Source organism: Tinamus guttatus, unplaced genomic scaffold (genome assembly GCF_059628265.1).
Source record: "Tinamus guttatus ecotype Peru unplaced genomic scaffold, ASM5962826v1 Tinamus_guttatus_pri_ptg000603l, whole genome shotgun sequence".
Lineage (NCBI taxonomy): Eukaryota > Metazoa > Chordata > Aves > Tinamiformes > Tinamidae > Tinamus > Tinamus guttatus.
Genome location: NW_028289137.1, coordinates 5,311 through 19,394, shown reverse-complemented (window position 1 = coordinate 19,394; position 14,084 = coordinate 5,311). Strand labels below are relative to the sequence as shown.

The following is a 14,084-nucleotide window of genomic DNA, read 5'->3' as shown; positions in this document are numbered from 1 at the left end:
ATGTCCCCAATGTATCCCCGTGTCCCGTCCCCCCCCATGTCCCCCCCTTGTCCCCAATGTGTCCCCAATGTGTCCCCGTGTCCCATGTCCCTAATGTCCCCAATGTGTCCCCAATGTGTCCCCATCGTGTCCCCATGTCCCCAATGTGTCCCCGTCCCCCCCATGTCCCCATGTCCCCCCCTTGTCCCCAATGTGTCCCCAATGTGTCCCCGTGTCCCCAACATGTCCCCATGTCCCATGTCCCTAATGTCCCCAATGTGTCCCCAATGTGTCCCCATCGTGTCCCCATGTCCCCAATGTGTCCCCGTCCCCATGTCCCCCCCTTGTCCCCAATGTGTCCCCGTGTCCCCAACATGTCCCCATGTCCCCATGTCCCTAATGTCCCCCCCATGTCCCCAATGTGTCCCCAATGTGTCCCCCCGTCCCCCCCATGTCCCCGTGTCCCCCATGTCCCCAATGTGTCCCCAATGTGTCCCCAACGTGTCCCCGTGTCCCCAACATGTCCCCATGTCCCCCCCATGTCCCCAATGTGTCCCCAATGTGTCCCCATCGTGTCTCCCCCATGTCCCCCTCGTGTCCCCCATGTCCCCAATGTGTCCCCATCGTGTCCCCATGTCCCCCTCGTGTCCCCAATGTCCCCAATGTCCCCCCCCCAGCTGGCCGCCCTGCTCCCCCCCCCGCAGCAGCTGCTCCTGCAGCAGGCCCAGGCCCAGCTCCTGGCGGCCGCCGCCGCCGCCGTCACCGTCCCCGTCACCGGCGTCACCGTCCCCGTCACCGCCGGTGTCACCGTCCCCGCCACGGCCGCGGGGGACGCGCCGCCCGCCGCCCCGCTGGCCCTGCAGCTCTCGGCGCAGGTAACGCGGTGTCACCGCCGGTGTCGCCGGCGCCGCCGCCGCCGGGTGACGCGGCGCCGGTTGTCACCCGCAGGACGTGCAACAGCTCCTGCAGCTGCAACAGTTGGTGCTGGTCCCCGGTCACCCGCTGCCACCCGCCGCCCCCTTCCTGCTGCCACCCGGGCAGCAGGGACAGCCAGGTGGGTGGCGCCGTCCCCCGTGTCACCGTCCCGCGGGTGTTGTCGGGGTGTCACCGCGGGTGTTGTCACCCCGCAGGGCTGTTGCCGGCGGCCAACCTCTTCCAGCTACCTCAGCAGAACCCGGCGGGGATCCTGGGGAGCCCCCCCCGCGCGGGGCTGCCCGCACAGGTGACACGCGGGGACGGGGTGACGGTGGTGACGGTGACAGCGGTGGCGGTTGTGATAATGGGTGTGACAGTGATCACGGTCACTGGGTGTGACGGTGATCATGGTGCTGGGGGTGGTGATTGTGGTGGCGGGTGTGATAACGATCATGGTGCTGGTGGTGACAGTCAGATGATGGTTGTACTGCCGGTTGTTGTGGTGCTGGTGATGGGTGTGATAATGATCATGGTGACGGTGGTGGTGGTGTGATAGTGACCACGGTGCTGGGGGTTGTTGTCATGGTGATGGTGGTGGATGATAATGACCACAGTGCTGGCGGTTGTTGTGGTGGTGGTTGCGGTGCTGATGGTGGTGGTGGTGATAGTGGTGGGTGTGATAGTGACCATGGTGCTGGGGGTTGTTGTGGTGACGGTGGTGGTTGTGATGGTGGGTGTGGTGGTGGGTGTGATAGTGATCATGGTGCTGGGTGTTGTCGCGGTGCTGGGGGTTGGGGTGCTGATGGTGGTGGTGGGTGTCATAGTGATCATGGTGCTGGGGGTTGTTGTGACGGTGGTGTTGGTGGTGATGGTGGTGGTGGGTGTGATAGTGATCATGGTGCTGGAGGTTGTTGTGGTGCTGGGGGTTGTTGTGATGGTGGTGGTGGTGGTGGTGGTGATAGTGGTGGGTGTGATAGTGATCATGGTGCTGGAGGTTGTTGTGGTGCTAGGGGTTGTTGTGATGGTGGTGGTGACAGTGGTGGTGGTGGTGGTGCTGGGGATGGTGGTGATGGTGGTTGTGATGGTGGTGGCGGTTGTGATAGTGACCATGGTGCTCGGGGTTGTTGTCATGGTGATGGTGGTGATGGTGGTGGATGATAATGACCACAGTGCTGGCGGTTGTGGTGGTGGTGGTTGTGGTGCTGATGGTGGTGGTGGTGATAGTGGTGGGTGTGATAGTGATCATGGTGCTGGGGGTTGTCGCGGTGCTGGGGGTTGTTGTGATGGTGGTGGTGGGTGTCATAGTGATCATGGTGCTGGGGGTTGTTGTGGTGCTGGGGGTTGTTGTGATGGTGGTGGTGGTAGTGACAGTGGTGGTGGTGGTTGTGATGGTGGTGGTGGTGGGTGTGATAGTGATCATGGTGCTGGAGGTTGTTGTGATGGTGGTGGTGCTGGTGCTGGTGGTGCTGGTGGTGGTAGTTGTGTTGATGGTGCTGATGGTGATGATGCTGATGCCGATGGTGGTGATGCCGATGGTGATGATGCTGATGGTGCTGGTGGTGATGATGCCGATGGTTATGGTGATGATGGTGATGCCGATGGTGATGGTGATGATGATGATGATGATGCTGATGGTGATGATGATGATGCTGATGATACTGATGCTGATGGTTATGGTGATAATGATGATGCTGATGCCGATGGTGCTGGTGGTCATGATGCTGATGGTTATGCCGATGATGGTGCCGATGGTGATGGTGGTGATGGTGCTGATGGTGATGATGATGATGCTGATGCCGATGGTTATGGTGATGATGCTGATGCCGATGGTGATGCCGATGGTGATGGTGCCGATGGTGGTGATGATGATGATGCTGATGGTGATGATGATGCTGATGCCGATGGTGGTGATGCCGATGGTGATGGTGCCGATGGTGCTGATGATGATGCCGATGCCGATGGTTATGGTGATGATGATGATGCTGATGATGATGCCGATGGTGCTGATGATGGTGCTGATGATGCTGATGGTGATGCTGATGATGATAATGATGATGCTGATGGTGCTGATGGTGATGATGATGATGGTGCCGATGGTGCTGATGATGATGCTGATGCCGATGGTGATGGTGATGATGATGCTGATGGTGCTGATGATAATGATGATGCCAATGGTGGTGCTGATGGTGCTGCTGCTGATGATGATGCTGATGATGATGGTGCTGATGATGATGCTGATGCCGATGGTGATGATGATGATGCTGATGATGATGATGATGGTGCTGATGATGCTGATGATGCTGATGGTGCTGATGATAATGCTGATGCCGATGGTGATGATGATGATGATGATGATGGTGCTGATGATGCTGCTGCTGCTGCTGATGATGCCGATGGTGATGATGCTGATGATGCTGATGCCGATGGTGATGGTGCTGATGATGCTAATGATGCTGATGATGTTGATGGTGATGCTGATGCCGATGGTGATGATGCTGATGCTGATGCCGATGGTGCTGATGCTGATGATGCTGATGGTGCTGATGGTGCTGATGATGCTAATGATGCTGATGATGCTGATGGTGATGCTGATGCCGATGGTGATGATGCTGATGCTGATGCCGATGGTGATGATGCTGATGATGCTGATGATGCTGATGGTGCTGATGATGATGCTGATGATGATGGTGCTGATGATGATGATGGTGATGTTGATGGTGATGGTGCTGATGATGATGATGGTGATGTTGATGGTGATGCTGATGATGATGATGCTGATGATGATGATGCTGATGATGCTGACGCCGACGGTCCCGCCGCAGCCGGCGCCCCGGCCCGGCCTCCCCGAGTGCCCCCTGGGCCCGGGGCCGCCCCCCAAGTGCGCGGAGGCGGCGCCGGAGGAGCCCAGCGACCTGGAGGAGCTCGAGCAGTTCGCCCGCACCTTCAAACAGCGCCGCATCAAGCTGGGCTTCACCCAGGTACCCGGGGGGGCGGGGCCTCCAGGGGGCGGGGCTTCGAGGGGAGGGGCCTCTAGGGGTGGGGCCTCTAGGGGGCGGGGCCTCGAGGGAGTGGAGCCTCTGGGGGGAAAGGACTGGGGAGGGGAGGAGCCTCCTTGGGGAGAGGAGGAGACTGGGGAGGGGAGGAGCCTTGGGAGGGGAGGAGCCTTGGGAGGGGAGGAGCCTCTGGGGGGAGGGGAGGAGCCTTGGGGGCGAGGGGAGGGGCCTCTGGGGGGAAGGGACTGGGGAGGGGAGGAGCCTCCTTGGGGAGGGGAGGAGCCTTGGGAGGGGAGGAGCCTCCTTGGGGAGGGGAGGAGCCTCCTTGGGGAGGGGAGGGATGGGCCTGGGGAGGAGAGGAGGAGCCTTGGGATGGGGTGGAGTCTTGGGAGGGGAGGAGCCTCCTTGGGGAGGGGAGGAGCCTCTGGGGGGAGGGGAGGAGCCTCGGGAGGGGAGGAGCCTTGGGATGGGGAGGAGCCTCCTTGGGGAGAGGAGGAGCCTGCGGAGGTGCCTTGGGATGGGAGGAGCCTCTGCGGGGAGGGGGAGGAGCCTCTGGGGGAGAGGGGAGGGGAGGGGAAGAGGAGCCTTGGGGGGAGGAGCCTCGGGGAGGGGTGGAGCCTTTAGGGGAAAGGGACAGGCCTGGGGAAGGGAGGAGCCTTGGGGGGTGGAGCCTTAAGGGGAGGGGAGGAGCCTTGGGATGGGAGGGGCCTCTGCGGAGAGGGGAGGAGCCTGGGGAAGGGATGGGCCTGGGGGGGGGGGGAGCCTTTGGGGGAGGAGCCTTGGGGGGGAGGAGCCTTGGGGGGAGAGGGGAGGGGCTTCTGGGGGGAAGGGAGGGGCCTCGGGAGGGGAGGAGCGTGGGGGGGAGGGGAGAAAGACTTGGGGGGAGGAGCCTTGAGGGGAGGGGAGGAGCCTTGGGAGGGGAGGGGCCTCTGGGGGGAAGGGACTGGCGAGGGGAGGAGCCTCCTTGGGGAGGGGAGGAGTCTTGGGGTGAGAGGAACCTCTGCGGGGAGGGGCCTGTGGAGGGGAGGAGCCTTGGGGGGAGGAGCCTTGGGGAGAGGGGAGGGGCCTCTGGGGGGAAGGGACAGGCCTGGGCAGGGGAGGAGCCTCCGTGCGGAGGGGAGGAGCCTGGAGATGGGGAGGGGCTTTGTGGGGAGGGGAGGAGCCTCAGGGCAGGGGAGGAGCCTCGTGGAGGGCTTCCCCCAGGGCTGGGAAGTGTTGGGAGGAGCAACGGGAAGAGGGATGGGAAGAGGATTGGGAAGAGGGATGGGAAGAGCAATGGGAAAAGGATTGGGAAGAGGATTGAGTAGAGCAATGGGAAGAGCAATGGGAGGAGCGTTGGGAACAGGATTGGGAAGAGGATTGGGAAGAGGATTGGGAAGAGGATTGGGAAGAGGATTGGGAAGAGGATTGGGAACAGGATTGGGAAGAGGGTTGGGAAGAGGAATGGGAAGAGGATTGGGAAGAGGAATGGGAAGAGGAATGGGAAGAGGGTTGGGAAGAGGGTTGGGAAGAGGGTTGGGAAGAGGGTTGGGAAGAGGGTTGGGAACAGGATTGGGAAGAGGAATGGGAAGAGGGTTGGGAAGAGGATTGGGAACAGGATTGGGAAGAGGGATGGGAAGAGGGTTGGGAAGAGGGTTGGGAAGAGGGTTGGGAAGAGGATTGGGAAGAGGATTGGGAAGAGGGTTGGGAAGAGGGATGGGAAGAGGGATGGGAAGAGGATTGGGAAGAGGATTAGTCGAGTGCTGGGCGGAGTGTGGGGCATTGGGAAGAGTGTTGGGAAGAGCAATGGAAGAGCGTTGGGAAGAGTGTTGGGATGAGCATTGAGTAGAGTATTGGGAAGACCAATGGGAAGAGCAATGGGAATAGCGTTGGGAAGAGTGTTGGGAAGAGCGTTGAGTAGAGCACTGAGTAGAGTTTTGGGAAGAGCGTTGGGAAGAGGATTGGGTGAAGTAATGGGAAGAGCAATGGGAAGAGCAATGGGAAGAGCAATGGAAGAGCGTTGAGTAGAGCAATGGGAAGAGCATTGGGAGGAGGATTGGGAAGAGTACTGAGTAGAGTATTGGGAAGACCAATGGGAAGAGCAATGGGAAGAGTGTTGAGTAGGGCATTGAGAAGAGCATTGGGAAGAGAAATGGGAAGAGAAATGGGAATAGCGTTGGGAAGAGGATTGGGAAGAGTGTTGAGTAGAGCAATGGGAAGAGCAATGGGAAGAGCGTTGGGAAGAGCGTTGAGTAGAGCATTGAGTAGAGTTTTGGGAAGAGCGTTGGGAAGAGGATTGGGAGAAGTAATGGGAAGAGCAATGGGAAGAGCAATGGAAAGAGGATTGGGAAGAGGATTGGGAAGAGGATTGGGAAGAGGATTGGGAAGAGGATTGGGAAGAGTATTGAGTAGAGTATTGGGAAGACCAATGGGAAGAGCAATGGGAAGAAGATTGGGAGGAGCGTTGGGAAGAGCAATGGGAAGAGTGTTGAGTAGGGCATTGGGAAGAGTATTGGGAAGAGTGTTGGGAAGAGGATTGGGAAGAGTGTTGAGTAGAGCAATGGGAAGAGCATTGGGAAGAGCAATGGGAAGAGTGTTGGGAAGAGCGCGCGGCGTCGGGAAGGCCCCATCCCGGCTCCGTCCGCCTGTGCGCCCGCCCGTCTGCCTGTAGGGCGACGTGGGGCTGGCCATGGGGAAGCTGTATGGCAACGACTTCAGCCAGACGACCATCTCGCGCTTCGAGGCGCTCAACCTGAGCTTCAAGAACATGTGCAAGCTGAAGCCGCTGCTGGAGAAGTGGCTCAACGACGCGGGTGAGCGTCACCGGCACCGTGCGGGTGTAGTGTCACCGCCACCGGTGCCATCCGGGTGTAGCGTCACCGTCACCATGCGGGTGCAGCGTCACCGTCACCGGCGCTGTGCGGGTGTAGCGTCACCGTCGCCGCTCGGGTGTAGCGTCACCATCACTGGCCGGGTGTAGCGTCACCGGCGCCGTCCGGGTGTAGCGTCACCGCCACCGGCGCCATCCGGGTGTAGCGTCACCGTCACCGTGCGGGTGCAGCGTCACCGTCACCGGCGCTGTGCGGGTGTAGCGTCACCGTCGCTGCCCGGGTGTAGCGTCACCGTCTGGGTGTAGCGTCACCATCACCGGCGCCGTGCGGGTGTAGCGTCACCGTCACCGTCGCCGGCTGGGTGTACCGTCACCGTCGCCGTCCGGGTGTAGCGTCACCGTCACCAGTGCCGTGCGGGTGTAGTGTCACTGTCACCGCCGCCGCCCGGGTGTAGCGTCACTGCCACTGGCGCCATCCGGGTGTAGCGTCACCGTCACCGTGCGGGTGCAGCGTCACCGTCACTGGCGCCATGCGGGTGTAGCGTCACCGCCGCCGTCCGGGTGTAGTGTCACCGTCACTGTGCGGGTGTAGCGTCACCGTCACTGGCGCCGTGCGGGTGTAGCGTCACCGTCACCACCACCGCCCGGGTGTAGCGTCACCGTCACCGGCGCCGTGCGGGTGTAGCGTCACCGTCGCCGCCCGGGTGTAGCGTCACCGTCACCGTCCGGGTGTAGCGTCACCGTCACCGCCACCGCCCGGGTGTAGCGTCACCGCCACCGGCGCCATCCGGGTGTAGCGTCACCGTCACCGTGCGGGTGCAGCGTCACCGTCACCGTGCGGGTGTAGCGTCACCGTCGCTGTCCGGGTGTAGCGTCACTGTCACCGCCGCCGCCCGGGTGTAGCGTCACCGCCACCGGCGCCATCCGGGTGTAGCGTCACCGTCACCATGCGGGTGTAGTGTCACCGTCACCGTGCGGGTGCAGCGTCACCGTCACCGGCGCTGTGTGGGTGTAGCGTCACCGTCGCCGTCCGGGTGTAGCGTCACCATCACCGTGCGGGTGTAGCGTCACCGTCGCCGTCCGGGTGTAGCGTCACCGTCACCGGCGCCGTCCAGGTGTAGCGTCACCGTCGCCGTGCGGGTGCAGCGTCACCGTCACCGTCGCCGTCCGGGTGTAGTGTCACTGTCACCGCCGCCGCCCGGGTGTAGCGTCACCGCCACCGGTGCCATCCGGGTGTAGCATCACCGTCACCGTGTGGGTGTAGCGTCACCGTCACCGGCGCCGTGCGGGTGTAGCGTCACCCGCTGACGCCCCACGTGTCACCCGCAGAGACCATGTCGGTGGACGCCGGGCTGCCCAGCCCCAACGCGCTGAGCGGGCCGGGCCTGGCCCTGGACGGGCTGCCCGGGCGGCGCCGCAAGAAGAGGACCAGCATCGAGACCAACGTGCGCTTCGCGCTGGAGAAGAGCTTCCTGGCGGTGCGTGTGCGCGGGGTGTTGGCGCGGGGTGTTGGCGCGGGGTGTTGGTCCTCCCGGGTGTCCCTGACGGGTCTTACGGGCTCCTTCTGGGTGTCTCCAATGAGTGTGCGGGGTGTCGTCCACGCGGGTGTGCCCAGCGGGTGTGCGGTGTCCTTCTGGGTGTCCCTAGTGGGTGTGCGGGGTCCTCCCAGGCGTCCCCGATGGGTGTCCGTGATGTCATCCCCGTGGATATCCACAGCGGGTGTTCCCAATTATTGTGCGGGGTCCTCCCGGGTGTCCCCGATGGGTGTGCGGTGTGTTTCTGGGTGTGCCCGATGGGTGTGCGTGGTGTCATCCGCGTGGGTGTCCCCAGCGGGTGTCCCTGACAGGGGTGCGGTGTCCTCCCAGGTGTCCCCGATGGGTGTGCGGGGTCCTCCCGGGTGTCCCCAATGGGTGTGCGTGATGTCATCGTCGTGGGTGTCCCCAATGGGTGTGTGGGGTCCTTCCGGGTGTCCCCGATGGCTACGCACACGCTTGTGTCTGCGGGGTGTTCCCCATGGGTGTGCGGGGTCCTCCCACGTGTCCCCGACGGGTGTGCGTGGTGTCGTCCGCGCGGGTGTCCCCAGCGGGTGTCCCCGATGGGTGTGCGGGGTCCTTCCGGGTGTCCCCGATGGGTGTGCGGTGTCCTCCCGGGTGTCTTCAATGGGTGTGTGATGTCTTCCCGGGTGTCCCCAATGGCTACGCACGCGGTTGTGTCTGCGGGGTGTTCCCCACGGGTGTGCAGTGTCCTCCCGGGTGTCCCCAATGGGTGTGCGCTGTCCTTCCGGGTGTCTCCAATGGGTGTGCGTGGTGTTGTCCCCTCGGGTGTCCCCGATGGGTGTGCACGGTATCATCCACACAGGTGTCCCCAGTGGGTGTGCGGTGTCCTTCTGGGTGTCCCCGATGGGTGTGTGATGTCCTCCCGGGTGTCCCCAATGGCTACGCACGCGGTTGTGTCCGCGGGGTGTTCCCCACGGGTGTGCAGTGTCCTCCCGGGTGTCCCCAATGGGTGTGCGGGGTCCTCCCGGGTGGCCCCGACGGGTGTGCGGGGTCCTTCTGGGTGTCCCTGACAGGTGTGCGCTGTCGTTCCGGGTGTCCCCGATGGGTGTGCGTGGTGTCGTCGCTGTGGGTGTCCCCAACGAGTGTCCCCGATGGGTGTTCCCAACGGGTGTGCGGTGTCCTCCCGGGTGTCCCCAATGGCTGCACACAGGGTCACCTGTGGGTATCCCTGTGGGTGTCCTCAATGGGTGTTCCCAATGGGTGTGCAGTGTCCTCCCGGATGTCTTCAATGGGTGTGCGATGTCCTCCCGGGTGTCCCTAATGGCTACACACGCGGTTGTGTCCGCGGGGTGTTCCCCACGGGTGTGCGGGGTGCTCCCGGGTGTCCCCGACGGGTGTGCGGTGTCCTCCCGAGTGTCCCCGGTGGCTGCGCACGGGGACGTCCACGCGGGTGTCCCCAGCGGGTGTCCCTGACGGGTGTGTGTGGTGTCGTCGCTGTGGGTGTCCCCGAAGGGTGCGCGGTGTCCTCGCGGGTGTCCCCGATGGCTGCGTGCGGGGATGTCCACGCGGGTGTCCCCAATAGGTGTTCCCAAATGGGTGTCCCCGACGGGTGTGCGGTGTCGAATGGGTGTGCGCGGGGTCCCAGTGAGTGTCCCCAGTGGGTGTGCGCTGTCCTTCCGGGTGTCCCCGATGACTACGCGTGTGGTTGTGTCCGCGGGGTGTTCCCCACGGGTGTGCGGGGTCCTCCCAGGTGTCCCCGATGGGTGTGCGTGGTGTCTTCGCCATGGGTGTCCCCAATGGGTGTGTGGTGTCCTCCTGGGTGTCTTCAATGGGTGTGCGGTGTCCTTCCGGGTGTCCCCAATGGCTACGCACACGGTTGTGTCTGCGGGGTGTTCCCCACGGGTGTGCAGTGTCCTCCCGGGTGTCCCCAGCGGGTGTGCGCTGTCCTTTTGGGTGTCCCCCATGCGTGTGCGTGGTGTCATCGCCATGGGTGTCTCCAGTGGGTGTGTCGTGTTCTCCCGGGTGTCCTCGATGGGTGTGCGTGGTGTCGTCCACGCGGGTGTCCCCAGCAGGTGCGCGGTGTCCTTCCGGGTGTCCCCAACGGGTGTGTGTGGTGTTGCCGCCGTGGGTGTCCTCCACGGGTGTTCCCAATGGGTGTGTGTGGTGTCGTCACCGTGGGTGTCCCCAACGGGTGTGCAGTGTCCTTCCGGGTGTCCCTGATGGGTGTGCGGGGTCCTCCCGGGTGTCCCCGACGGGTGTGCGTGCTGTCGTCCACGCAGGTGTCCCCAGCAGGTGTCCCTGACGGGTGTGCGGGGTCCTCCTGGGTGTCTCCAATGGGTGTGCGCGGTTGTGCGTGGGGTGTTCCCAATGGGGGTGCAGGGTCCTCCCAGGTGTCCCCAACGGGTGCGCGGTGTCCTTCCGGGTGTTTCCAACAGGTGTGTACAGGGTCCCAGCGGGTGTCCCCAGTGGGTGTCCCTGATGGGTGTGCGGTGTCTTCCTGGGTGTCTCCAATGGGTGTGCGTGGTGTTGTCCTCGCGGGTGTCCCCAGTGGGTGTCCCCGACGGGTGTGCGCACATGGTGGCCCTGCAGTGTCCCTGCCAGCTGTGCACACGGCTGTGTCCCACGGTTGTCCCCGCCGGCTGTGTGCAGTGCTGTCCCACCGGGCACGGTGACGCACGCTGTCCCTGCCGGTTGTGCGTGCTGTCCCCATGGGTCCCACCGGCTGTACATGCCGTCCCTGCCGACTGTGTGCACCGCCGTGGCTCCTGCCGGCTGTGTGTGCCATCCCCACTGGCTGTACCTGCCGTGCCACGGCTCCCACCGGCTGTACGTGCCATCCCCACTGACTGTACCTGCCATCCCCGCTGGCTGTACCTACCAACCCCACGGGTCCTGCCGGCTGTACCAGCCGCCCCGCAGCTCCCGTTGGTTGTGCGTGCCGTCCCCGCCAGCTGTGCGTGCCGCCGTGGGTCCTGCCGGCTGTGCGTGCCACCCCCACCGGCTGTACCTGCCATTCCCATGGGTCCCACCGGCTGTACCTGCCGTCCCCGGGGGTCTCACTGGCTGTGTGCACCGTCCCTGCCGGTTGTGTGTGCCGCCATGGGTCCCGCCAGCTGTACCTGCTGTCCCCGTCGGTCCCGCCGGCTGTACCTGCCATCCCCATGGGTCCCGCCGGCTGTTGTGCCATTCCCATGGGTCTCGCCGACTTTGTGTGTCGTCCCCGCGGGTGTCCCACCGGCTGTACCTGCCGTCCCGCCGGCTGTACCTGCCGTCCCCGCGGGTCCCGCTGCCTGTACCTGCCGTCCCGCGGGTGTCCCTCCGGCTGTACCTGCCGTCCCTGTGGGTCCTGCTGGCTGTGTGTGTCGTCCCCGCGGGTGTCCCATTGGCTGTACCTGCCGTCCCTGCCGGCTGTGCACGCCACTCCGCGGGTGTCCCGTCAGCTGTACCTGCCATCCCTCCGGCTGTACCCGCCGTTCCACCGGTTGTGCGCGCCGCCCCGCGGGTGTCCCTCCGGCTGTACCTGCCGTTCCCGCGGGTCCCGCCGGCTGTACCTGCTGTCCCCGTGGGTCCCGCTGGTTGTGCGTGCCGTCCCCGCCGGCTGTGTGTGCCGCCCTGCGGGTGTCCCGCCGGCTGTACCTACAATCCCCGCGGCTCCCGCGGGCTGTACATGCCGCCCCGCAGGGGTCCCACCGGCTGTACCTCCCATCCCCGCCGCTTGCGCGCGCCGCCCCGCGGGTGTCCCTCCGGCTGTACCTGCTGTCCCTGTGGGTCCCGCTGGCTGTGTGTGTCGTCCCCGCGGGTCCCTCCGGCTGTACCTGCCGTCCCGCCGGCTGTACCTGCCATCCCCGTGGGTCCTGCCGGCTGTACCTGCCGTCCCGCTGGCTGTGCGCGCCGCTGAGGGTGTCCCTCCCGCTGTACCTGCCATCCCCATGGGTCCCGCCGGCTGTACCTGCCGTCCCTGTGGGTCCCGCTAGCTGTGTGTGTCCTCCCCGCGGGTCCCTCCGGCTGTACCTGCCGTCCCGCCGGCTGTACCTGCCGTCCCCGCGGGTCCCGCTGGCTGTGCGCGCCCCGCGGGTGTCCCTCCGGCTGTACCTGCCATCCCCATGGGTTCCGCCGGCTGTACCTGTCGTCCCTGTGGGTCCTGCCGGCTGTGTGTGTCGTCCCCGCGGGTGTCCCACTGGCTGTACCTGCCGTCCCTGCCGGTTGTGCGCACCGCCCTCCGGGTCCCTCCGGCTGTACCTGCCGTCCCCGCCAGCTGTGCGCGCCGCCCCGCGGGTGTCCCTCCGGCTGACGCGCCGTCCCCGCGGGTCCCGCCGGCTGTACCTGCCATTCCCACGGGTCCCGCCGGCTGTCTGTGTCGTCCCTGCGGGTGTTCCACTGGCTGTACCTGCTGTCCCGCCGGCTGTGCGCGCCGCCCCGCGGGCGTCCCGTCAGCTGTACCTGCCATCCCTCCGGCTGTACCCGCCGTTCCGCCGGTTGTGCGCACTGCCCCGCGGGTGTCCCTCCGGCTGTACCTGCCATCCCCATGGGTCCCGCCGGCTGTACCTGCCGTCCCTGTGGGTCCTGCCGGCTGTGTGTGTCGTCCCCGCGGGTGTCCCACTGGCTGTACCTGCCGTCCCTGCCGGTTGTGCGCGCCGCCCTGCGGGTCCCTCCGGCTGTACCTGCCGTCCCCGCCGGCTGTGTGCGCCGCCCCGCGGGTGTCCCTCCGGCTGACGCGCCGTCCCCGTGGGTCCCGCCGGCTGTACCTGTCGTCCCTGTGGGTCCTGCCGGCTGTGTGTGTCGTCCCCACGGGTGTTCCACTGGCTGTACCTGCTATCCCGCCGGCTGTGCGCGCCGCCCCGCGGGCGTCCCGCCGGCTGTACCTGCTGTCCCCGCGGGTGTCTCGCCGGCTGTACCTCCCGTCCCGCCGGCTGTACCTGCCGTCCCTGCGGGTCCCGCCGGCTGTGCGCGCCCCGCGGGTGTCCGTCCGGCTGACGCGCCGCCCCCAGAACCAGAAGCCCACGTCGGAGGAGATCCTGCTCATCGCGGAGCAGCTGCACATGGAGAAGGAGGTGATCCGCGTGTGGTTCTGCAACCGGCGCCAGAAGGAGAAGAGGATCAACCCCTGCGGAGGCCCCGCCCCCCCGGCCAAGGGCCCCGCCTACAGCCCCCACCTGGTGCGGCCCCACGGGAACCGACCAATGGGAACTGCCCCCTATGGGAACTGCCCTATGGGAACTGCCCCCTATGGGAACTGCCCCCTATGGGAACTGCCCCATGGAAACTGCCCCATGGAAACTGCCCCCTATGGGACCTGCCCCCTTGGGACCTGCCCCACGGCACCCACCCCATGGGAACTGCCCCACGGGAACTGCCCCATGGGAACTGCCCCATGGAAACTGCCCCATGGGAACTGCCCCACGGGAACCGACCAATGGGACCTGCCCTATGGGAACTGCCCCCTATGGGATCTGCCCCATGGGAACTGCCCCACGGGAACTGCCCCATGGGAACTGCCCCACAGGAACCGACCAATGGGACCTGCCCTATGGGAACTGCCCCATGGGAACTGCCCCACGGGAACCGACCAATGGGACCTGCCCTATGGGAACTGCCCCATGGAAACTGCCCCACAGGAACCGACCAATGGGACCTGCCCTATGGGAACCGCCCCCTATGGGAACTGCCCCATGGGAACTGCCCCACGGGAACCGCCCCACGGGAACCGACCAATGGGACCTGCCCTATGGGAACTGCCCCACGGCGCCCACCCCATGGGAACTGCCCCATGGGAACCACCCCATGGGAACCGACCAATGGAAACTGCCCTATGGGACCTGCCCCCTATGGGACCTGCCCCCTTGGGACCTGCCCCATGGCGCCCGCCCCATGGGAACTGCCCCACGGCGCCCA

General features: G+C 64.9%; 1 protein-coding gene across 1 annotated transcript; it reads left to right on the top strand.

Annotated features, from left to right (window-relative positions):
* Window positions 1–641: 641 nt before the first annotated feature.
* On the top strand, window positions 642–13,348 carry POU2F2 (POU class 2 homeobox 2; the record flags this gene model as incomplete). Its single annotated transcript, XM_088535039.1, has 7 exons — window positions 642–854; window positions 928–1,033; window positions 1,110–1,201; window positions 3,717–3,872; window positions 6,538–6,679; window positions 8,026–8,174; window positions 13,181–13,348. Coding segments are annotated over exons 1-7 (1,026 nt in total), but the record flags the coding sequence as incomplete, so codon positions are not given.
* Between the last annotated feature and the right edge of the window lie 736 nt (window positions 13,349–14,084).